General features: G+C 35.0%; 1 protein-coding gene across 2 annotated transcripts in view; it reads left to right on the forward strand.

Moving 5' to 3' along the window:
- The first annotated feature begins 906 nt into the window (after window positions 1–906).
- LMNTD1 (lamin tail domain containing 1) overlaps window positions 907–26,279 on the forward strand; it is a 51,872-nt gene continuing 26,499 nt past the window's right edge. The window contains exons 1-3 of one of the 2 annotated variants that reach the window (XM_054507139.2): window positions 907–1,807; window positions 4,687–4,882; window positions 25,633–25,819. In XM_054507139.2, the coding sequence (XP_054363114.2) occupies window positions 1,507–1,807; window positions 4,687–4,882; window positions 25,633–25,819 (684 nt within the window). In that variant the 5' untranslated portion in view covers window positions 907–1,506. The remainder of the gene's footprint in view (window positions 1,808–4,686; window positions 4,883–25,632; window positions 25,820–26,279) is intronic. The other variant, XM_064591485.1, reaches the window with a different exon arrangement.

The following is a 26,279-nucleotide window of genomic DNA, read 5'->3' on the forward strand; positions in this document are numbered from 1 at the left end:
CAACCCACGGAATAGGAGAAGATATTTGCAAATGTTTTATCAGATAAAGGGCTGGTATCCAAGATCTATAAAGAATGTATCAAAGTCAACACACAAAAAACAAGTAAGTAAAAAAATGGGCAGAAGACATGAACAGACACTTCTCAAAAGAAGACATACAAATGGCTAACAGACACATGAAAAAATGTTTGACATCATTAGCCATCATGGAAATTCAAATCAAAACCACATTGAGATACCACCTCACACCAGTTAGAATGGCAAAAATTAACAAGGCAGGAAACACGAATGTTGGTGAGGATATGGAGAAAGGGAACCCTCTTACACTGTTGGTGGGAATGCAAGCTGGTGCAGCCACTCTGGAAAACAGTATGGAGGTTCCTCAAGAAATTAAAAATAGAGCTACCCTATGACCGAGCAATTGCACTACTGGGTATTTATCCCAAAGATACAGATGTAGTGAAAAGAAGGGGCACCTGCATCCCAATATTCATAGCAGCAATGTCCACAACAGCCAAGCTGTGGAAGGAGCCAAGATGTCCTTCAACAGATGAATGGATGAAGATGTGGTTCATGTATACAATTGAATATTACTCAGCCATCAGAAAAAAATGAATACCCACGATTTGCATCGACATGGGTGGAACTGGAGATTATTCTAAGTGAAATAAGTCAAGCAGAGAAAGACAATTATCATATGGTTTCACTCATATGTGGAACATAAGGAATAGCATGGAGGACATTATGGGAAGGAAGGGAAAACTGAAGCAGGGGGAATAAGAGAGAGGGGGATGAACCATGAGAGACTGTGGACTCTGAGAAACAATCTGAGGGCTTAAGAGGAGAGGGGAATGGGGGTATGGAGTAACAGGGTGATGGGTGTTAAGGAGGGCACGTGTTGTAATGAGCACTGGGTGTTATACACAGATAATGAATCATTGAACACTACATCAAAAACTAGTAATGTACTGTATGGTGACTAACATAACATAATTTTTAAAAAGGCCTGGAATGAAATGATTGGTAGCATTTTGGTGATTTTTTGGTAAAATTTTTGGTTGGTAGCATTTTGATGATTTTTGTTTTCTTCTTTCTACTTTTGCACTTTTTTAAAATCATCTACAGTAGCAATTGACTAATTTTTATTTTTTTAGTAAAGATTTTATTTATTTCCTTGAGAGAGAGAGAGAGCACAAGAGAGCACAGAAGGAGAGGGAGCACAGAGGGAGAAGGAGAAGCAGACTCACCACTGAGCAGGGTGCCCGATGCAGGACTCAATTCCAGGACCCCAAGATCATGACCTGAGCTGAAGGCAGATGCTTAACCAGCTGAGCCACCCAGGCACCCCCAATTGACTGATTTTTAGATAAAAGAGTAGATAAAAGCATTTCTTGACACTCAAATGTCCTATTTAGATTGTTAAAACTACAACAATAAGTTGTCCTTATGCTTATATAAATGCATATAAACTTTGAAAAGCAGAACTCTGGGTAATAATCATAGTTCATGATTCTTATGTTCGTATCTATTCATTTTCACTTTCTTACTTTGCTTACTATACTAATTTTTGTACACAGAAGAAAAGACACCCAAGACAGTCTCCCAATGACACAGCGATCTTTAGTACATTTTTTTTCGACAATGAATTCAGATATTACACTGCCATTGTCATGGTCATTATCCTATGAAATGCTTCTTGATTACAATCCATCTAGCCCTCAGTTTAGTGGAATAACTATATCAACAATTGGGCAGAAGACTCCTAAAACTACAGGAGTGGGCCTTTCCAGATCGGAAAACAGCTTGGGTAAGCAAAACATGTACCAAATTTTTTGAGACTATTTTTAACGCATGTAGTTCAATAGCTTCTTTATATGCCTAGATGTCAGAATGACTTCCAATAACACAGATTTCTTAATGTCATATGCAGAGTAACTTGATTATGCTCACCATTGATCCTAACACTGAGTCATATTCAGGTCATATAAATGTATGTGGCCAAATGTATCATCCCTATGATTAAAATATCTTGAATTGTCATAATGGTTCATGGGTTGATGGCTTAGATGCTCTAGAATTGCTAGATAAAAATTCTAATGTATAGCATTAACTCCCCTTCCTCTGAACACCTCGAGAAAGATTAAGCAATGTCTTGTGTATTTGTGCCATTAGGAGACTTATGCTTAAGTAAGGAAAAGACAGACATATAATAGAAAGAAGCAAAATAAATGGTAAGAAAATGGTGGAAAAATTGGAGAACAATAATGAATTTGGAGAAGAAAATGAAAACAGTACTACAATAGGAAAAAGTTGGGTTTTGACAGTTGCCAACAGTGTAAGCAATGCACTCAGCAATATCCACAGTGTGTTCCTCATGATGTTAGGGAACTTTAAGGGTATGTTATCATGGTTTACTGAAAAACTCATGGTCTTGGAAACAGAGGACTTAGGTCTAAAGGATATTTCTACCTACACTGTGAGATAATAGGTTAGTTATCCCTGAGTTCCATTACCCACAAGTGCAAAATAGGGATTAAAATATCAACTTCACAGGGCTGGCCTAAGGATTAAATAAAATACTTATGAAAATCACCTAGCATATAGTAAGTGCTTAATAAAAAATTAGTTGTGAATATGAATATATCTGTAAGCACCTCCTCATTGAATAGGCTAGATTGGGGGTCTGTATTTCAATTACCAGTCAACAAGTTTCAAAACTGGTAGCATAAACACACCCATGACTACTTGATGTCTCTATTTTCCTCTATTATTCTATGGATATTTAAGCCTGGCTGCTGCTTATCTATATTTCGTTTCTGGCATTTTCCTAAACTTGTGACACAGTGTTATGTAGGATTTTGATCTACTGTCATTATTCCCTATGCTCATTGTTTGTATGCCGATAATGCACTTTTTAAAGAAGCCTCCTAAGATCACACTGATCTTTAGCAATGACCAAAATCCATATACAAAAGTGAAAATACCAACTTTACATCCAGGGAGGGAATATTTTTCCTTCTTTATCCCTGTTATCATCATGGTATATATTCTATATTTGGATTAAACTGCACAAGTTCTTAGGGGAAAAACAAAATATAGTGGTTTCCCCTTGCAAGATGATAATTGAGCTGGGGTGTGTAGTCTTCTCCTTCAGTTACTGTAGATTTGGGTTTTGTAGATAAATACCTGGGTCCACTGAAACTTGTTGCATTTGGTTCCATTCCATCTGTTCCTCTAGGTGAAATAACAACTAGGACTAAAATTAATCTGTCTTCTTCCTTTTTATAGTATAAAGGTTTTCATCCCTCAAGATGAACCATTAAAAAGGATACTATATAATCTCTTTCCCCAAAGGAACTCAAGGATTAAGTAAATACTCAAGTGACTGGGAATGAACTAATTTAATTCCAAACATTTCTTTAATCCTCTTTAGAAACTATGTGTTTATTCTTTTTCATCTTTCACCTCGCTTTGGTTTTGTTAAAGATACAAGAATATAAAGCATACTCTAGATTGTCTCAGTCCTTTGATGATTTTGGACACAGTGTCACATTAATCAAAGCCCCTGAACTACAATAATTGCTATCACTTACTAAATACCTGTTAAAAACTAGACACTACACTAGAAAGTTATCTACATTTTCTTCAGTCTTCACATTGCCTTATTTTATGTTCAGGAAAATGGAGAATTAGTTGGCTTACTAAGTGGCAGAGCTGGGATACAATTGCAGGTCTGTCTAAATCCAAGACACAGTGTTCTATCCACTTCATCATTGTCTCTCTCTGTAGTGTTACTCACTCTTTGCAGACACATCATTAGATTTACCCAGCCTGCTTCTTTCCATGCAAAATTATAAAAACTGTTCTGTATTTAAATCTTAGTAGTGATGGGCGCCTGGGTGGCTCAGTTGGTTAAGTGACTGCCTTCGGCTCAGGTCATGATCCTGGAGTCCCTGGATCGAGTCCCGCATCGGGCTCCCTGCTCGGCAGGGAGTCTGCTTCTCCCTCTCCCACTCCCTGTTTGTGTTCCCTCTCTCGCTGTGTCTTTCTCTGTCAAATAAATAAATAAAATCTTTAAAAAAATTTAAAAAAAAATAAAAATAAATCTTAGTAGTGATAATTTTAAAAGAACAAATTTCCAAGAGGATACTAGAGTCTGATTAAGAATTACTCTATCTTTCTAATAAACTATTTTAGTTGATTAGCAGAAATTTAAGTCTTTACCTGGCAAAATTACTAATTATTCATAGGGAGGGTTCATTTGAGGCTTTAATTTATGGGTAGTAATTTGGGGAGGATGGCTAATATGAAATAAAGTTGTATTTATATATAACATATCCAAATTTGAGAAACTCAAATGTTTACCTCCTTGAAAACTTATGATGCTTCTAGTACAACTGAATAATCAGTTAAATAAAAGTCATTATGCTAATGGTTTTGTTGATATTTTAAGATAACTGACATAATCTCTAGGAATTGTGTGTCACTAAAAATAATCACTTACTAGTTATTTCATAGACTTTGGTTTATAGCTTTTAATTATCCTCATTGAGTTTGAAAGTGACAGTAAAATGTATAAAGAATATAATTTTGTAGAAGCAAAGAATAGAGATAGAGGCTTTGTGTTCTTTTAATGTCCTTTTATTTACTTCTTTTTGTTGCTTTCCTCTTTGGTTTCTTTGAAAGGAGTCAACAGCTCCATAATGACAAAGAGACAGGCTCTGCTCCTTGCTCCTGAGATACCAGTAACTGGGGAAGGAGAAGATTATTTCCTATCTTTGTTTGGTGATTCAAAGAAACTTCTTCCACATTCATTCCATGCTGAGAAAGCCTGGAAGCACTTTTCTATGATTCTTGAAGAAGTGGGCCAATCTAGATCCAGGTACCTATTCTATTTGAACTATTTAATATCTTCTATTGGAATAAGAGCTACTTTACTTCAGTAAGTAATAAAGTTCTAATCTGATATTACATCCATGATTTCATCTAGAACCCTAAGCAGTTTATTGAAATATTACCATTCATGTTCTGAGGAATGGTAAGAAATCAATGTAATTTTCTAGGGAACCAAACAAGGAATGCTGATTTTTCAAAGATGCCAGTGAAAACAGCACTACATAATCCCTACAAATAAAGTCAACTCTATTTTTTCATTATTGGCAAATCATTCAGATGGATTTAGTGTCTTTTTTCTCTTCTACTAGGCACTTGAGTTTGAGACAGAAGGAAAAACATGGACTTACTCATTGATCCATTTTTATAGTTGTTGGTATCTATGGCAAAAAGAATTGATCAGGAAGAAAGTTGATATTAGAGCTAAAATAAAAGAGCTGACTCATCTATACATTTACTTAACCCTGCTTTTCTTGTTGCTTTAACAACAGATTGAACTGTGAATTATTAGAAATAAACACATGTCCACAGAGGGTGTGAGAGGGCTAAGAGAAGTTATTAGCTAGGTTTGAAGTTCAGACATAAAGGAAACTGTTTTCCCCTTAGGTCAGATTTCCTAAAATCAACCACTATTACCATTCAACTGTAGTGAATAATTAAGTGTTCTCTCAACCATCTAAAAACATTATTCATTCAACATCTATCTACCATTTAAGAATGATGACTTATTTGGAGCAAAAAATCAAAGAAAAAAAAAAAGCTTGTGAATATGGTTTTAAGAACTTTTACTCAGATCAGGAAAGATCTGCAGGTATAAGGATTGAAAGAGGCAAATAAAGTATCAAGGCATATAGAGAATTTTCTCCCAGCAGAGGATGATCTGGGAAGATTTTGTGAATGAGTTGTTAATTAGAATTATCTTAGAAAGATACGTAAATTTTGTTTCCTGAGGGTGGCTAGAGTGGTGGGGTTTGGGAGGGATGGGGTGGCTGAGTGATAGTCATTGGGGAGGGTATGTGCTATGGTGAGCACTGTGAATTGTGTAAGATTGTTGAATCACAGACCTGTACCTCTGAAACAAATAATACATTATATGTTAAAAAAAAAAAAAAAGAAGAAGAAGATAGTAGGAAGGGAAAAATGAAGGGGGGGAAATTGGAGGGGGAGACCAACCATGAGAGACTATGGACTCTGAGAAACAAACTGAGGGTTCTAGAGGGGAGGGGGGTGGGAGGATGGGTTAGCCTGGTGACAGGTATTAAAGAAGACATGTTCTGCATGGAGCACTGGGTGTTATGCACAAACAATGAATTATGGAACACTACATCAAAAACTAATGATGTAATGTATGGTGATTAACATAACATAAAAAAAAGATACGTAAATTTTGGATATGCAAATTTGGAGTCTGTGAGAACATTCTAGGGCACTACTTCTCAATCCTACCTACACAATTGAATCAGGTGAGAAGTTTTTAAAGTCCTGACCCTATCCTAGGCTCTGAGTCAGAATTTCTAGTGGTACAATTGACCATTGTAATTTTTTAAATCCCTTGGTAATTCTAACGCACAGTCAAGGTTGAGAACCAGCAGCCTAGAATGAAGGAACAGCATAAACAAAGTGAAGGAGGCAGAAAACGCTAGGACCAGGTAGGTATAAGGCATTTTATAGCATTGCCCCACTGAACAGTTCATCAATTGGTGTAACCGGGTTGTAGGGGCCAGGGTTGGGGAATGATCACAGTGAGCCTTGAACACCAGAATGAGGAATTTGATTTTCACAGTGGGAAATGGGAAGCAATGGGAAAGTTTCAAACAAAGGAGTAATAGGATCATGATTCTGAATGTTTAATTGTGGCAATGAATATTATGAATGAATATTGGATTTTTGTCAAATGCTTTTTAGGTATCTACTGAGATGATCATATGGTTTTTCTTTCTCAATGTTAAAGCAACCCTACACACTTAAACTCCTTTGATCATAATGTTTATTCTTTTAATATATTATTGAATTTTATTGGCTAAAATTTTGTTTCAAATCTTTACATCTATGTTTTTTTTTAAAGATTTTATTTATTTATTTATTTGAGAGAGAGATAGAATGAGAGAGAGCACATGAGAGGGGGGAGGGTCAGAGGGAGAAGCAGACTCCCTGCCGCGCAGGGAGCCCGATGCGGGACTCAATCCAGGGACTCCAGGATCATGACCTGAGCCGAAGGCAGTCGCTTAACCAACTGAGCCACCCAGGCGCCCTCTTTACATCTATGTTTGTGAAGAGTATTGATCTGTAGTTTTCTTCTCCTGTAATGTCTTTTGTCTGCTTTGGAATCAGGGTAAAGCTTGCCTCATAGAATGAGTTGGGATATATTCCCTCCTCTTTCATTTTCTAGCTGAGTTTGTATAGAAGTAAATTTTTTCTTAAATATTTTATAGAATTCATCAGTGAAGCATTTTGGGCCTGCAATTTCTTTGTGGGAAGGTTTTTACCTACAAATTCTATTTCTTGAAAATAGATATCAGGATATTACAGTTATCTATTTCTTCTTGGATAGTTTGTGTCTTTCACACAATCTGTCCATTTCATCTAAGTTGTCAGACTGTCATAAACTTGTTCATAATATTCCCTTTTTATCCTTTTAGTATCTGTAGAATCTGTAGTGATGTCACATTTCCTTTGCTGATACTGGTCAGATATGTCTTCTTTCCGTTTCCTGATCAATCTTACCTAAGAGTCATCAGCTTTATTGAGCCTCTCAAACAACCAGTGTTTGGTTTCATTGGTTTTCTGTGTTTTTTGTTTTGTTTTTTATTTTACTGATTTCCATTCTGATATGTATTTACTTTCTTCTGCCTACTTTAGGTTGAATTTCCTTTTCTTTTTCTAGTTTCTCAAGATGGAGTCTGAGATCATTGATTTGATACCCTTTTCTCTTCTAATATAAGCATTTAGTAAATTTTCCCCTAAGTACACCTTTAGTGGCATCCCACAAACTTGGTATGTTGGATTTTCATTCATTTCAAAATACTTCCTAATTTCCACTTAATTTCTTTGATCTTTGTGTCATAAGAAGTGTATTGTTTAGTTCCCAAATATTGACAAATTTGCCAGTTCCAGTGATTTTACAGATACATTTTTGTTATCAATTTCTAATTCTATAGTGATCAAAGAACTTTGTATGACTTGGGTCCTTTTAAATATATTGGGACTTGTTTTATAATCAGGATATTGTCTATCCTGGTAAAAATTCTGAATGCACTCACAAAGAATTTATATTCTGATGTTGTTAAGTAGAATATTTTATAAATGTCAATCAGGTCTTGATGGCATTAAATTACTGTCTTTTTGCTAATTTTATGTCTACTTGTTCTATCAATTTTTGAGAAAAGGATGTCAAAATCAACTATAATTGTGGATTTGTTGATTTTGTCTTGCAGTTCTATCAGTTTTTGTTTTATGTACTTTGAAGCTCAGTTACTAGATTTGCAAACATTTGGAATTGTTATGTCCTTTTAATGAACTGATCTCTATGTCATTATGAAATGACCTTCTTTATCCCTGGCATTATTCTTAGCTCAGAAATCTACTGATATTAATACAGCTGCTCCAGCTTTCCTTTTATTATTGTTAGCATGGTAAGGCTTTTTTCATTCTTTTACTTTTAACCTATTTGTGTCTTTATATTTAGAATGTATGTTTTGTAAGTAGCATGCAGTTGAGACTTGTTCTTCTATCAAGTCTAATAATCTCTGTCTTTTAATTTGAGCATTTAAACTATTTACATTTAAAGTAATTGATAATATGGTTAGGGTTAGGGTTACTATCTTGTTATTAGTTTTCTATTTGCCCCAACTATTCTGTGTTGTCTTTTTCCTCTTTTTCTGTATTCTTTTGAATTGAATATTATCAATGACTCCATTTTATCTCCATTGTTGGCTGATTAGCTATAACTCTGTTATTTTAGTGGTTCCTTTCAGGTTTATAGGATATATCTTCAGCCTATCAGACTACCTTCAAGTGATATTATGCCACTTCACAAATAGTATAAGAGCTTTACAATATTATTCTTTTATTTCTTTCATCCCAGATACTGTGTTTTTGCTATCACATATTTTATTTCTATGTATGTAATAAATCCCATACTCCATAGTTATTTTGTTATAATTATTAGAAGAAATTTAAAAGACAAGAAAAATATGTTATATATTTACCCTTATATGTTTTCACTGCTTTCCAGTGTTTTTAGTGCTTTTTTTTTTGTAAGTCATGTTTCCATCCCCTATAATTATGCTACTATCTGAAAAAGAACTTCCTTTCTTGTAATACCGATCTGCTTGTGATGAATTCTTTCTTGTTTTTTAAACAGCTTTATTGAGATATCACTGACATAAAAATGATATGTGTATATATATACACACACACACACACACACACGATGTATAACTTGATTTTATTTTATTTTTTTAAGATGTAATTGACATATAATATTGTGTAGGTTTAAGATGTAAAATATGACAATTTGATACATATATATTGTGAAAGGATTACCATAAGGTTAGTTAACAGATCCATTACCTCACATAATTACCTTTTGGGTGTGTGTGGTGAGAACATTAAGATCTAGCCTCTCAGCAATTTTCAAGTATATAATACAGTATCATATACATAGTCACTGTGCTGTACATTAGATCTCCAGAACTTACACATTTTGCTTAACTGAAACTTTGTACCCTTTGAACCACATAATCCCATTTCTTCCTTCTCACAGTCCTTAGCAACAACCACCATCCTACTCTGCTTCTATAAGTGTGATTATTTTAAATTCCACATACGAACAAGATCATACAATATTTCTTTCTGTGTCATGCTTATTTTGCTTAGCATAATGTCCTCCAGTTCTATCTATGTTGTCATACATCCATGTTGATCAGGATTTTCTTCTTTTTAAAGACTGAATATTTCAGAGTGTGTGTGTTTTGTGTGTGTGTGTGTGTGTGTGTGTGACATTTTCTATATCCATTCATCTATTGAGGACATTTAGGCTGTTTCCATATCTTGACTATTGTGAATAATGCTGCAATGAACATGAGTGCAGATATCTCTTCCCGATCCTGATTTCACTTAATTTGGATATATACCCAGAAGTGGGATTGCTGGATCATATGGTAGTTATATTTTCAATTTTTTTAGGAAACTCCATATGTTTCCATAATGGCCTTATTAATTTATATTCCCACCAACAGTACAAGTGTTCCTTTTTCTCTGTATCCTCACCAGAACTTATATTTTCTTTTTTTAAGATTTTATTAATTTGACAGAGAGAAAGCATGAGCAGGGGGGGAGGGAAGGAGAGAAGCAGACTCCCTGCTGAGCTGGGAGCCCGACGTGGGGCTCTATCCCAGGGCCCTGGGACCATGACCTGAGCTGAAGGCAGACACTCAACCTACTGAGCTACCCAGGTGCCCCATATTTTCTTTTTGATAATAGCCATCCTAACAAGTATGAGGTGATATCTCATTGTGATTTTGATTTCATTTCTCAGGCAATTTGTGATATTAAACACCTTTTCATATACCTTGAGTTGTAAAATTAAGTATTGAAATTGAGATCTTTATTCTTTTTTAATGTAGGCATTTAATGATATAAAATTCCCTCCTAGTACTGCTTTTGCTGCCTACCATTAGTTCGGGTAAGTTGTATTTTTTGTTTTCATCCATCTCAATTATTTTTAAAATTCCCTTTTGATTTCCTCTTTTACCCAATGGTGATTCAAGAATGTGTTGTTCAGTTTCCATATGTTCATGAATTTTCCTGTTTTCTGTTATTGATTTCTAGGTTCATACCACTGTGGTTTGAGAAGATAGCTGGGATGATCTTAATCTTAAATTGTTCTTGACTTGTTTTGTGACCTAACATGTGATCTATCCTGGAGAATGTTCTGTGTGTGTTTGAGAAGAATGTGTATTCTGCCACTGTAGGGTGGCTGTATAATAGTCATACCCATTTGTTCTATTGAGTTGTTCAAGTCAGCTGTTTCCTTATCAATTTTCTATCCTCAATATTCTATCTATTATTGAAAGTGTGGTTATAAGTTTCCTATTATTGTATTGTTGTCATTTTTTTTCCCTTTAGCTCTGTCAATATTTGTTTTATATATTTAGGTGCTCTGATGTTGGGTGCATAAATACTTACAATTGTTATGTCTTCCTGTTGAATTGACCCTTTTATCATTATATAATGACCTTCTTTGTCTTTAATGACAGTTTTTTACCTAAAGTCTTTTAGTCTAATATAAGTATAGCCACCTCTGCTTTATTTTGGTTAGCATTTGCCTGAAGTATCATTTTCTATTTATTTTCTTTCAACTTATGTGTGTTCTTATATCTAGAGTCTCTTGTAAACAACACATTGCTGGATATTGTTTTCTTTTTAATCTATTCAGCCATTCTATGCCTTTTGATTGGGAAATTTAAGCCATTTTACATTTAAAATTACTATCAATAGATAAAAACTTGCTTTGCCATTTGTTCATTCCATTTGTTTTTGCAGTTCCTTTGTTCCTTTCTTCCTCTCTGTTTTGTTATTTGAAAAATTTCTGTAATGAAATTTATAGGGATTTTGTGGTTATCATAATGCTTATATAAATCTTCTTGTAGCTTTGTCTATTTTGATTTCATAATTACTTAAGTTCAATTCAATATAAAAATTTTACACTTTTACCTCACACACACTTTGTGTTATTGAAGTCAGAGTTGGCTTTTTTTCATAATGTGACTTCTTTATAAATTTTCATGGTTATAGTTATTCTTAATATTTTTGTTCTAACTTTTATGTTTGGTTATTAGTAATTTGTGCACCACCACTAGTGTCATATTATTTTGTATTTGACTATATATAGACAGAGAGATAGATATATAGATATACAGATATATAACTTTACCACTGAGATTTATACTTCCACATACTTTCGTGTTGCTGTTTAGTGTGTGTTTTTTTTTAAGATTTTATTTATTCATTTAAGAGAGAGAGAGAGAGAGACAGAGAGAGCACAAGCAGGGGGTGTGGCAGAGAAAGGGAAAAGTAGACTCCCTGCTAAGCTGGGGGCCTGACATGGGGCTCGATCCCAGGACCTGGAGATCATAACCTGAGCCACAGGCAGATGCTTAACCATCTGAGCCACCCAGGTTCCCTGTTTAGTGTGTTTATGGATTCCATTTGAAAAACTACTTTAAGCATTTACTGTAAGGCAGTTTTAATGTTGAAAAATTCCCTTAGTTTTTGTTTGTCTGGGAAAGGCTTTATATCCCTTTCACTTTTAAAGGATAGCTTTGCAAGGTAAAGTATATCTGGTTGGCAATTTTTTCTTTCAGTACTTTGAATATACCATCCCATTTCCCCTGGCCTACACAGTTTCTGTTGAGAAATCCACCTATAGTGTTATGGTGGTTTCCTTGTATGTGATTAATCTTTTTCTCTTGCTGCATTGGGGAAGATTTGATTATGATGTGCCTTGGTGTAACTTTCTTCAGGAATTCTATGCTTAGACTTTGTTGAGCTTCTGTGATTTGCAAATATATAGACTTAAAATTTTTAAATTCTAGAAAATTTCAGGTAATTGTATCTTAAAATATTTTGTCCCTCTCTCTCTTTTCCTTTAAAGACTCCAATTACACATGTACTAGGCCATTTGAAGTTATCCCACAATTCACTAATGCTCTGTCCTTTTTTAGTCTTTGTGTGTGTGTGTGTGTGTCTCATTTTGGATATTATCTATTGCTATGTCTTCAAATTCACTAATGTTTTTATCTGCAATGACTAATCTTGTTAATCCCATCTAGTGTATTTTTACTTCAGCTGTGTCTCAGTGTCTCAGTCATGTTCAATCTTTCATCTAGGTTTTGTATATACAGAATGTAGTTACAAGGACTTTGCCTTTTCTGCTATTTCTGACATCTTTGTCCATTCTGGATCAATTTTGATCAATTTTGATTCTTATTTCTCCTTATTATGGGTTGTATTATCCAAGTTATTTACATGTCTGGTAATTTTTATTAAATGCCAGAAATTGTCATTTTTATCTTATTTGAATGTTGGAATATCTTTGTATTTCTAAATATATTCTTGAGCTTTGTTCTGGAATGAAATTAAGTTACTTAGAAATAGTTTGAGCCTTTTGGGACTTGCTTTTAAAATTTGTTTAGTGGTGAGGAGTCCAAGATGGCAGAGGAGTAGGAGACCTTAATTTTGTCTGGTCCCAGGAATTTAGCTAGATAGCTATCAAATCATTCTGAACATCTGTGAACTCAACCAGAGATCTAAGAAGAATAGCTGCAACTCTACAAATAGAAAAGTGACCACTTTCTGCAAGACACAATGACAAGATGGAAAAACTCACCACAAAAAAAGAGAACAAGAGGCAGTACTGACTGCCAGGGATGTAATCATTATGGATATAAGTAAGATGTTGGAACTAGAGTTCAGAATAACAATTACAAAGATACTAGCTGGGCTTGAAAAAAGAATAGAAGACATTAGAGAATTCCTTTCTCAAGAAATAAAAGAATTAAAATTGAATCAAGTTGAAATCAAAGAGGCTCTAACTGCAAGGATAAAAGAGGCAGAAGAGAGAATTAGTGATATAGAAGACAAAAATGATGGAGAATAAAGAAGCTGAGAACAAGAGAGATAAACAACTCCTGGATCATGAGGAGAGAATTCGAGAGATAGGTGATACCATAAAGCAAAACAATATTAGAATAATTGGGCTCACAGAAGAAGAGGAAGGGGGGCAGAAGGTATATTAGAGCAAATTATAGCAGAGAACTTCCCTAATCTAGGGAAGAAAGCAGGCATTCAAGTCCAGGAGGCACAGAAAATCCCCCTCAAAATAATAAAAATAAGTCAACACCTTGAAATACAATAGTGAAACTTGCAAATCTCAGAGACAAAGAGAAAATACTAAAAGCAGCTCAGGACAAGAGGTCCATAACCTACAAGGGTAGAAACTTTAGACTAGCAACAGATTTATCCACAGAGACCTGGCAGGTAAGAAAGGACTGGTATGATATATCCAGGGTGTTCAGTGAGAAAAATATACTGCCAAGAATACTTTATCTGTCATTGAAAATAGAAGGGCAGATTAAAAGCTTCCAGGACAAACAAACTAAAATAATCTGTGATCACTAAACCAGCCCTACAAGTAATATTAAAGGGGATGCTTTAAGTGAAGAGAGAGACCAAAAGTAACATAGACCAGAAAGGAACAGAGACAATATAAGGAAACAGTGACTTTACAGGTAATACATGGCACTAAATTCATATCTTTGAATAGTTACACTGAATGTAAATGGGTTAAATGACCCAATCAAAAGACACAGGGTATCAGATGGGATTAAAAAAAAAAAAAAAAGCAAAACCCATCAATATGCTGTCTGCAAGAGACTCATTTTAGACCCAAAGTTACCTCCAGATTGAATGTGAGGGGGTGGAAAATCATTTATCACTAATGGACATCAAAAGAAAGCTGGGGTGGCAGTCCTTATATCAGACAAATTAGATTTTAAATCAAAGATTAATAAAAGATGATGAAGGACATTATATCATACTTAAAGATTCTATCCAACAAGAAGATTTAACAATTATAAATACTTATGCCCCTAACTTGGGAGCAGCCAATTATATAAACCAATTAATAACAAAATTAAAGAAACACATTGACAATAATACAATAGTAGGGGACTTTAACACCCTACTCACAGCAATGGACAGATCATCTAAGCAGAAGATCAACAAGGAAACAAGGGCTTTGAATGACACACTGGACCAGATGGACTTCGCAAATATATTCAGAGCATTCCATCCTAAAGCAACAGAATACACATTCTTCTCAAGGGCACATGGAACTTTCTCCAGAATAGATCACATACTGGGTCACAAAACAGGTCTCAATCTGTACCAAAAGATTGAGATATTCCCTGAATATTTTCAGACCACAGTGCTTTGAAACTTGAACTCAGTCACAAGAGGAAATTTGGAAAGAACTCAAATACGTGGAAGCTAAAAAGCATCCTACTAAAGAATGAATGGGTCAACCAGGAAATTAAAGAATTTTAAAAAATTATGGAAACAAATGAAAATGAAACACAGGTGTTCAAAATCTTTGGGATGAAGCAAAGGCGGTCCTAAGAGGGAAGCATACAGCAATACAAGCCTTCCTCAAGAAACAAGAAAGGTCTCAAATATACAACCTAACCTTACACCTAAAGGACTTAGAGAAAGAACAGCAAACAAAGCCCAAACCAAGCAGGAGAAGAGAATTAATAAAGATTAGAGCAGAAATCAATGAAATAGAAACTAAAAGAACAGTAGAACAGATCAATGAAACTAGGAGCTGGTTCTTTGAAAGAATTAATAAGATCAATAAACCCCTGGCAAGACTTACCAAAAGAGAAGAGAAAGGACTCAAATTAATAAAATCATGAATGAAAGAGGAGAGATCACAACCAACACCAAAGAAATACAATTATAAGAACATATTATGGGGCGCCTGGGTGGCTCAGTTGGTTAAGCGACTGCCTTCAGCTCAGGTCATGATCCTGGAGTCCCTGGGTCGAGTCCTGCATAGGGCTCCCTGCTCGGCAGGGAGTCTGCTTCTCCCTCTGACCCTCCCCCATCTCATGTGCTCTCTCTCTCATTCTCTCTCTCTCAAATAAATAAATAAAAAATCTTAAAAAAAAATAAGAACATATTATGAGCAACTATATGCCAACAAATTAGGCAATCTGGAAGAAATGGATGCATTCCTAGAGATGTATAAACTACCAAAACTGAAAGAGAAGGAAAGAGAAAACCTGAACAGACCCATAACCAGCAAGGAAACTGAAGCAGTAATCAACTATCTCCAGGGCCAGATACCTTCCCTGAGGAATTCTACCAAACATTTAAAGAAAAATTAATACCTATTCTTTTGAAGCTGTTTCAAAAAAAAAAAAATAGAAATGGAAGGAAAACTTCTAAACTTGTTCTATGAGGCTAGCATTGCCTTGATCCCCAAACCAGACAAAGACCCCACCAAAAAGGAGAATTACAGACCAATATCCCTGATGAACATGGATGCAAAAATTCTCACCAAGAGACTAGCCAATAGGATCCAACAGTACATTAAAAGGATTATTCACCATGATCCAGTGGGATTTATTCTTGTGCTGCAAGGGTAGTTCAACATCCACAAATCAATCAATGTGATACACTACATTAATAAAAGAAAGAACAAAAACTTTATGATCCTCTCAATAGATGTAGAAAAAGCATTTAACAAACTACAGCATCTTTTCTTGATTAAAACTCTTCACGGTGTAGGGATAGAGGGAACATACCTCAATATCATAAAAACCATCTATGAAAAGCCCACAGCAAATATTATCCTCAATGGGGAAAAACTGAGAGCTTTTCCCCTAAGGTCAGAATACAGCAGGGATGTCCACTCTCACCACTGTTGTTCAACATAGTACTGAAAGTCCTAGCCTCAGCAATCAGACAACAAAAAGAAATAAATGTCATCTAAATTGGCAGAGAAGAAGTCAAACTCTCACTCTTCACAGATGACATGATACTTTATGTGGAAAACCCAAAAGACTCCACCCCAAAATTGCTAGAACTCATACAGGAATTCAAGAAAAGTGGCAGGATACAAAAATCAATGCACAGAAATCTGTTGCATTTCCATACACTAACAATGAGACAGAAGGAAGAGAAATTAAGGAGTCAATCCCATTTATAATTGGACCAAAAATCATAAGATACCTAGGAATAAATCTAACCAAAGAGGCAAAGGAACTGTATTCAGAAAACTTAGAACATTCATGAAAGAAATTGAGGAAGACACAAAGAGATGGAAAAACATTCCATGCTCATGGATGGGAAGAACAAATATTGTTAAAATGTCTATGCTACCTAGAGCAATCTATACATTCAATGCAATCTCTATCACAATACCATCAACATTTTTCACAGAGCTGGAACAAATAATAAAATTTGTATGGAGCCAGAAGAGACCCTGAATAGCCAAAGGAATTTTGAAAAAGAAAACCAAAGCTGGTGGCATCACAATCCTAGACCTCAAGCTCTATTACAAAGCTGTAATCATCAAGATGGTATGGTATTGGCACAAAAACAGACACTTAGATCAGTGAAACAGAATAGAGAGCCCAGAAATGACCCTCAACTCTATGGCCAACTAATCTCTGACAAAGCAGGAAAGAATATCCAATGGAAAAAAGACTGTCTCTTCAACAAATGGTGTTGGGAAAACTGGACAACTACATGCAGAATGAAACTGGACCATTTCTTATACCATACACAAAAATAGACTCAGAATGGATGAAAGACACAAACATGAGACAGGAATCCATAAAATCCTAGAGGAGAACACAGGCAGCAACCTCTGTGACCTTAGCCGCAACAACTTCTTACTAGACACCTCTCCATAGGCAAGGGAAATAAAGGCAAAAGTGAACTATTGGTATTTGATCAAGATAAAAAGCGTTTGCACAGCAAAGGAAACAGTGGACAAAACCAAAAGACAACTGACAGAATGGGAGAAGATATTTGCAAATGACATTACAGATAAAGGGCTGGTATCAAAGATCTATAAAGAACTTATCAAACTCAACACCCAAAGAACAAAAAAATCCGATCAAAAACGGGCAGAAGACATGAACAGACATTTCTCCAAAGAAGACATACAAATGGCCAACAGACACATGAAAAAGTGCTCCACATCACTTTTCATCAGGGAAATACAAATCAAAACCACAATGAGATACCACCTCACACCAGTCAAAATGGCTAAAATTAACAAGTCAGTAAACGACAGATGTTGGAAGCTATGCAGAGAAAAGGGAACTCTCTTACATTGTTGGTGCAGATGCAAGCTGGTGCAGCCACTCTAGAAAACTGTATGGAGATTCCTCAAAAAGTTGAAAATAGAGCTACCCTACAACCACTACTACTAAGTTTATACTCCAAAGATACAAATGTAGTGATCCAAGGGGCACCTGCACCTCAATGTTTATAGTAGCAATGTCCACAATAGCCAAACTACAGAAAGAGCCCAGATGTCCATTGACAGATGAATGGACAAAGAAGATGTGGTATACACATACAATCACAAACACACACATGCACACACACATGCACACACACACACAATGGAATACTACTCAGCCATCAAAAAATGAAATCTTGCTATTTGCAAGGACAGGGATGGAACTAGAGTGTATTATACTATGCGAAATAAGTATCAGAGAAAGAATTATCACATGATCTCACTCATATGTGGAATCATAGGGGAAGAGAGGGAAAAATAAAGAAAAGAAAAAAAATAAAGCAAGGTGAAATCAGAGAAGGAAACAAACCATAAGAGACTCTTAATCATAGGAAACAGAGGGTTGCTGGAGGGGGACGATGGGGTTACTGGGTTATGGACATTAAGGAGGGCACATAATGTAAAGAGCACTGGGTATTACATAAGAGTGATGGATCACTGAACTCTACCTCTGAAACTAATAATATGTTATATGTTAATTAATTGAATTTAAATTCAAAAATATATAAATAAACCAACGAACAAAAAAAATTGTTAGGTGGCAGCAGAGCAATGGTTAATTAATTCTCACTATTGAAGCAAGACTCTTCTGAGCACTCTACCCAATGCCCCATGAATTGTGAGGTTTTTCAGTCTGGCTGATGGGAACATGCACTTTTCCTGATCCTGGGGGTGTTCTGAGTGCTGGTCTCCCTAATCCTTTCAAGTGCTCTTGTTATCCAGTCTTAGAGAGTTTACTCAAATGCATGTGCTAATCAATCCTCTGCTCAATACTTAAAGGGTATCTTCTGAAAATCTCCAGAATTTTCTCTTTTGAAGCAGTCTCCTCTCTTGTACTCTGCCTGTGACCTCTTGTCACCTTAGTCTCTCCAGGCTCTCAGCTCCATCTCCTCAAGTGAGAGAATCCACCAGGCTCTACCTGGCTCCACCTCTCTGTGACACAGCCTCGAAACTCTCTCAAGGCAGTAATGTGGGAAAGCTTTAAGGCTCACCTCATTTATTTTCTGTCTTTCAGAGATCACTATTCTTCAGTGATCAGTGTCCAATATCTTGGAAAACATTGGCTCATATAATTTTTTCCAGGTTTTTAGTTGTTTCAGGTGGGTGGTCAAATACGGTTTCTGTTATTCTATCTTGGCTGGAAAGAGAAGCCAATTCTCAATTTGTTTGTTTTCAATAAAATGTATTTCTTTCCTACTATCATTCATCATCTCTAAGAATGTTTAATATCTTCCACCAGGAGTAAAAAAGTTATTGGCAAACAAGAAGGAGACATTATTAGAATTTTCACTAGCTATGCATGATCTTTTCCCCTATATCTAAGACCATGTATTAGTGTCCAGGTCAGTTCTAGATGACTCAGGAGTAACCGAACTATATTAAGGCTACTTTCCCACCCATTCACTTTCTCTACCCCCCAGGCAACTTTTCATTCTATAAATCTAGAATCAGGGTGGTAGTAAACTGTAGACTGAGATAAGCCTCACCAAAATAATGATAACTACATGAATAGTTTTGGTCCAAAATAACTTATGATATTACAAATCTATTCATATTCCCCAAGGACTGTAATTCAAACTAAGTCCCATTTATTATTCCCTCAGATGTTTTAAAACCTGATAATAATGATGTACTAACCTACTTCTTCATTACATTAAGGATCTATTACCAAAACTTTCAGTCTGAGGGTTTTTATCTTGTAATACCAATGAACTGAATCAAGTTCCCTGAGTCTTCCTAAGTTTGTCTTTTAAAAATTTAGGAGATCCTAAATGCTCACCCCTTTGCCAGACCCCTCACAGCTATGAATACAGATGCCAATCTGTATGGAGAATGTTAGGTAGGTGTATAATTGGAGAAGTGAAACTCTAAAGGTAATTTTAGCAAACTTTAAAGTTGTAGAAACCTAAAGGCAGATAAGTAGCATGAAGCTGTCAAGAAAAACCCAAGAACTAGATAAATCAAGACTTAAATGATGGAAAGTCATTGTTTTTAAAAAAAGTTACATAGCCATATGTCTCTTCAATCTCTTTACAAATCAGTTCCATGCAAAAACTCCTGACAGAATGATTGGTACATCACTCTACACTCTCATCAAATAACGACTTATAAGCAGAGGCTTCAAGTCACTTTCCTACTAAAGAAAAATGGGAAGGCTTATTGGAAAGAGAAAAAGATAACTATTAAAGTCTGTGTGATAGCAGTTTAACAGCCCTGCCTCTGTAAATTTCTATGTACTATGTGAGAAGTATTTTCCTATAGCTTTTGGACTTATATCAAAAGGAAGGCAAATGAAGTGACTACCTCTGATATGGATGATTTTATTTTTTCTTTCATATGAGCTAATTTATTCTTCTTATGTACATAAAATAAAATTTTAAGATCAACAAATAAACAGTTCACTTAAATAATGAAATATTTTTGAAAAGCAACTATACATATTCCATTACATGTATGATAACAAAGGAATAACTGAACTATTCTAGAGTCTTATCTGTTTAAAAGCAAAATTCAAAATAGTGCTCATCTCCCATGCAAAAAAAGCAAGTCTGAAAAACAAAAAGACATCTTGTTAAGAAATTAAAACATACCACAGAGGATTCAATAACAGTAGAATAAGGATGACATAGAGGAATTCTAGGGATTTCAAAGAATAAAATGTTATATCCACAATTTAGTAAGAACCATAATGGTAATGCAAAAGAAAAGTCTACAAATGTAAATTACTCAAAAGTGAACCTCTACAAAACAGGCATTCTCATACAATGCAATGAGAGTATGAAGTGAGACCACTATTTTGAAAACAGTTTAGTTGTATATTGAGATTCATGGATGTTTACATCCTCTATTCTCATAATTCCTCTTCTAGAAGAGGAAACTCAGAGTGATGGCCTACATTTGGAGTCACTTTTCTCCTAAAAACTGTTGTTAATTTGAAAGCAGCAGCTAAGAAGCTGAGAAGTTAATAATATATTGGCAGTTTCATAGGACCAGGTGAATAAAAATTGGGTTTCAGGGCCTATCCAGAAAGAGGGTAACTGATAAACAACACAGGTTTTCAGCTGGAACTTCAAAGGGTCACCCAATAGTAGGGCTATATTCAATATAGGCCATCCTAATTGGAGCTGAGGCATAGCATCAAATCATTTCACACCCTGGTTTGATTAAAGTGATTTACCCCCAATTTAGATGGCTGCCAGAAGCTAAAGTAAATCCTTTATGGGTTGAGAAAATGCTATATGGAGTCTTAAACTATCTCTGAAGCTTTTTTTTTTTTTAATCTATAATACTAGGCACTAAGTAAACAATAACAAGGCATACAACTGAAAAATCTCTCCCCGCCCCCCGCCAAAAAAGAGAAAGAAAGAAAGCAAAAAGAAAATCCATAGAAGAAAAGAAAATGTTTACTAATCATATATCTGATGGGACTAGTATCCAGATGATATGAAGAACTCTATAACTCAACAACAACAAAAAGAGAAGCCAGTTTAAAAATGGGTAAAGTGCTGGGTGTTATATGCAAACAATGAATCATGGAACACTACATTGAAAACTAATGATGTAATGTATGATGACTAACATAACATAATAAAATAACATTTTAAAATAAATAAATAAATAAATAAAAAGGGGGGGGGGAGTTAACCAAAAACTAAGGTTAAAATGGACACTATAAACAGGCCTTGGTGGTACAGATATTATTGTTATCTGACAGGGATTTTAAAATAACAATGACTGAGTATTCAAGGAATTAAATGACAAGATAGAACTGGAAACTAAATATTTTATTGGTTTATTCTTATTAAATTATCAAAAGGAAATTCTAGAACTAAAAAAATCCAATAAGAGAAATTACTATTTCAGAAGTAGATGGGTTTAACAATATATTTGATGCAACAGAAGAGAGAATTATTGCACTAAAACATTCTTAGAAGAAAATACCCAGGCTGAATTGCAAAGATATTAGAAGAACAGAAACAAGCATAAGGATAAATAGAGAAAGATAAAAAAAATATATACCTACTTGTAATTGAAGTTACTTAAGGAGAGGAGACACAGATTAAGGTATAACAGTACTAGTGGAAATACAGCAGAGAAGGTTCTCAAACTAATGAAAGACATCAAGCCACAGATGCAAGAAGCACTACCAACTCCCAGAAAGATAAAAGATGGAAAAATAAAAACCCAAACCTCTGGGTGCATATTGGAAAAACTTCTATAACAGAAGACATAAGAGGAGTGCCGGGGTGGCCTTAGTCAGTTAAGCCTCAGTCGGTTAAAATTCTTGATTTTTGGCTCCATGCTGGGTGTGGAGCCTGGTTAAGATTCTCTCTCACCCTCTTTCTCTGTGCCTCCTCTCCAACCCCCCTTTAAACAAAGAAACAAACAAACAAATGAAAAATTCAAGACATAAGGAAAATCTTAGCCAGAGAAAAAGGAAACCTACCTTCAAAGGAACAATAGAAGATTGGGAGTGGTTTATCATTAAAAAAATAGAAGACAGAAGACTCTGGCAACATTTCTGGCACACAATTTAAAAATTTATAAGTGGATATTAGTTTTCTATTGCTTGCAATAACAAATTATCACCATTATAGCAACTTAAAATAACATGAATAATATTCTTTTATTACAGCACAGTTCTTCTTCTAAAAATACGTGTATATATATTTAAATGCTATTTTATTTAAATACTATGAACTCAATCATAAAAATGTAAAACAACCTTATAGAAGTGGAAAAAATAATATGAACATGGAATTCACAGAAGAAAACTGGGTGGCCAATAAATAGCTTATTCAATTGCACTATAATCAGGGGAAAATAAGTTAAAATAACAATGAGATACCATTTTGTACCCATTGTATTGAAAATATTAAGAAGTCTGAAAATTTCAAGTGTTGGTAGGAATGTGGGGAACAAGAAGTACTACTAATACTTGCATAGACAGTGGGTAAAACATGCAATGGTATGAAATATCATGTGTTGGGATAAATCCTTTGTGGTTGAAGTTCAAGCAAACTAGGAAGTGGGAAAAAAAGAGATTAACAAGGCTAGCAGATTATGTAGGGCCTTGTTTCCATGCTATGAAGTTGGTGTTTTCTCTGGAAGGAAATGGTCAGTTATTGCAATATTTATCCTTGCTCTGGATAGCAAACAAAGACTGTTCTGAAAACAAAACAGAGAATAGTTAGGAGGGTACAGAACTGGAGAAACCAGTTAGGACACTGTTACAATATCACACAGAGGTGAGGAGGATCTAATGAAGACAACAGCAATAGATGGAAATAGATGGGGAAAAGAGGATGGTTTATAGAAGATAAAAGGATAGAATCAATAGTATTTGTCACAGATAAGGCAAGAAAGTTAAGAGATTGAGAAAGTAATTGAAACTTCAGACATGGCCAACAGGATAAATGATGATGCAATTCACTGAAGTAGGTTTCCCACCCTTCCAAAATGATGAATTCAATTTGGGGCATGTTGATTCAGAGGCATCTTTGGGGTCTGTGGTGGTCAATTTTTTCTATGGGTCCAAAGCTTAGCAGGAAAATCTAAGGAAGAGATTTAGATTTAGCAGTCATCAGTGTATTAATGGTTACTGATGCCCTGTTCATAGGTGATATCACATATATGGAATGTGATGAGAATAAAAGATGGTTAAGGAAGAATCCCAGGGATCAATGTCTGAGAGATAGATGAAGAAGAAAAATCTGAAAAAGAGACTAAAAAGATAAAAAGAGAGAGAGAGAGACTGAAAAGGAGCAACTAGACAGAAGGAAAACAGGGACTTGGGTAAACAAGGAGAGGAGTTCCAAAAAAGAAAGCATATCTGGTAAAGGCAAATACCACAGAGACATTAAGACAAAGACTAAGTTAGTGGGAATGTAAGTTGGTGTGGCCACTATGGAAGAGTATGGAGGTTCCTCAAAAAATTATCATATGATCCGGCAATTCTACATCTGGGTATTTACTGAAAAATGAAAACAATCTCAAGAGACAGATATATGCCCACCCTTGTCTTCATTGCAGGCTATTTAAGATAGCCAAGATAATGGAAGCAACCTAAGTTGCCCATTAATAAATGAATGGATAAAGAAGATGTAATATATATATATTATTCAGCCATAAAAAAAAGAATGAAACCTTACCATTTCCAACAAAATGAATGGACCCAGAGAATATAATGCTAAGTGAAATAAGTCAGACAAAGACAAATACTGCATGATTTCACTTATATATGGAATCTAAAAACAGCAACAACAAATGAACAAACAAAACAAGACAGAAAAAGACTCATAGATACCGGAAAAAAACTATTGGTTACTAGAGTTAGGAGGGGCCGGGGGCAGATGAAATAAACCTATTTCACTAATGAAATATTAGTGTCCCTCGATTTTTTTTTTACCATGACTTTCAGTAAGAAATATGTAGCCTTATCATGAGAATTAAATGAATATCTACAAGTTCACAATGCCTTCCCCAAAATATTTGGGGACTTGATCTGTTTCAAAATTCAGAACTTGGGGGATTTCAGAAAAGTAATATGATGACTAGAACACATATTATGTAACACCCCATCAGGGCTTAGAAAAGTATCCAAAATCAAACATTAATTTGTCCACAGCCAAACATATGAATAATTCACACAAACCACAAATAAAGACTATAAATAGACGCCCCCAGTTTCAGGTCAGATTTTGCCACCAAAGGAATTCAGGTCAGATTTTGTTTCAAATGTATTCTTTTCCAAGTTTTTCTTTAAATTCCAGCTAATTAACATTAGCATTACAGCTAATATTAGTTTTAGCTGTAAAATTTAGCAATTCATCTCTTATATACTACACCTGATGCTCATCAAACATCAAAAGCATTTTTTTAAGTTTTGGGGTTTTTCAGAACTTTATGGATTTTGGAATTGTGGATATGAATTTGTAGATATAGATGTAATCTTTAAAAAGTGCCCAGCACATAATAAGTATTGGTTATTACTATTGGCATTTCATTTTTAAAATGACAGCTATAACCCACCAAATGGATTTCATGATGTACTATTAGGTTGTGACCCACACTCTGAGAAATGCTAACATATAAATGTTTATTAGCCTACTCCCTGGTACATATTAGGCTCTTAACACATGTTAGAGGGAAAAATTACCATCTTATATTTGCATAATATTTTAAGTTTGCAAAATTCTTTTAAGCACATAGTTGCTATTTATCTTCACAGTAACTTTATCAGAAATAATCTAAATGGTTTACCTTTCCTCTTTATTTACTTGATAGTTTCATGTCTCATGCTTTTTTGAAGAATAAAAGGAAATTTAAATAATGATAATCACATCTTCCTATGGCATTTATACCTTGACACTTTTTAAGTTTTCTTTATTATTTATACTTTGGCACTTTTTAACTTCCTTGTGAAAGAGATAATTTTGTTGCACAGATAAATAGAACTAAGAGATCAAACCATATGTCTTAGGTTATAAAATACACCATTTCTGTGTAGAATGTGTCCAGTAGAATACACAGCAATTTAAAAGTTGTACTTCTAAAGCATGCTATTCAGTTCTTAAAATGAGCTAAAGATACATTTCTCTAAAGTTACCTTATAATCTTTGTGCTTTATTTTTTAGTGCTCTTGGAGACATTAAAATAGCTGAAGTAAATTTCAAGGGTTTATTTGTGAAACTCATTAACTCTTCCCTTGACAAAGAACTGGAGATTGGAGGTCATATTCTCCAGCAAAATATGAATGGACAAACAGTCTCTTTGTACCGCTTCCCTCCGAATATCATAATGCAGGCCAATTGCACAATAACAGTGAGTATAAGATATAAATGCTATGATCTAGAATTTTACAGGAAAAACTCCTTCACCCAGCCAGACTGGCTTAGCACCAGTTTCTTCATCACTCGATCTCTAGGTAAAATGTGATTCCTTGTTGTTTGTTACTTGTCCCACTTTGTCCATCCCTGAATGTAAATAATGCCCATAATTAAATTTCCATGGCTTTCCTCAACCGGGTGTACAATACCTTTTGGGATTTTTAAAGATTTATTTATTTATTTGAGACAGAGAGAGCGGGGGGAAAGGGCAGAGGAAGAGGGAGAGAGAGTCTTAAGCAGACTCCACGTTAAGTGCAGAGCTCACTCTCATAACCCTGAGATCATAACCGAAGCGAAACCAAAAGTCGGTGAGGTAACTGAGGTAACCGACTGCGCCACCCACGCGCCCTGAATACCTTTTGTTTTTATGATTCAACTATTAAAACAAAATACCT

Source organism: Mirounga angustirostris, unplaced genomic scaffold (assembly GCF_029215605.1).
Source record: "Mirounga angustirostris isolate CCGP_5_RB_7025 unplaced genomic scaffold, mMirAng1.0.hap1 SCAF_5, whole genome shotgun sequence".
NCBI classification, from domain to species: Eukaryota; Metazoa; Chordata; class Mammalia; order Carnivora; family Phocidae; genus Mirounga; species Mirounga angustirostris.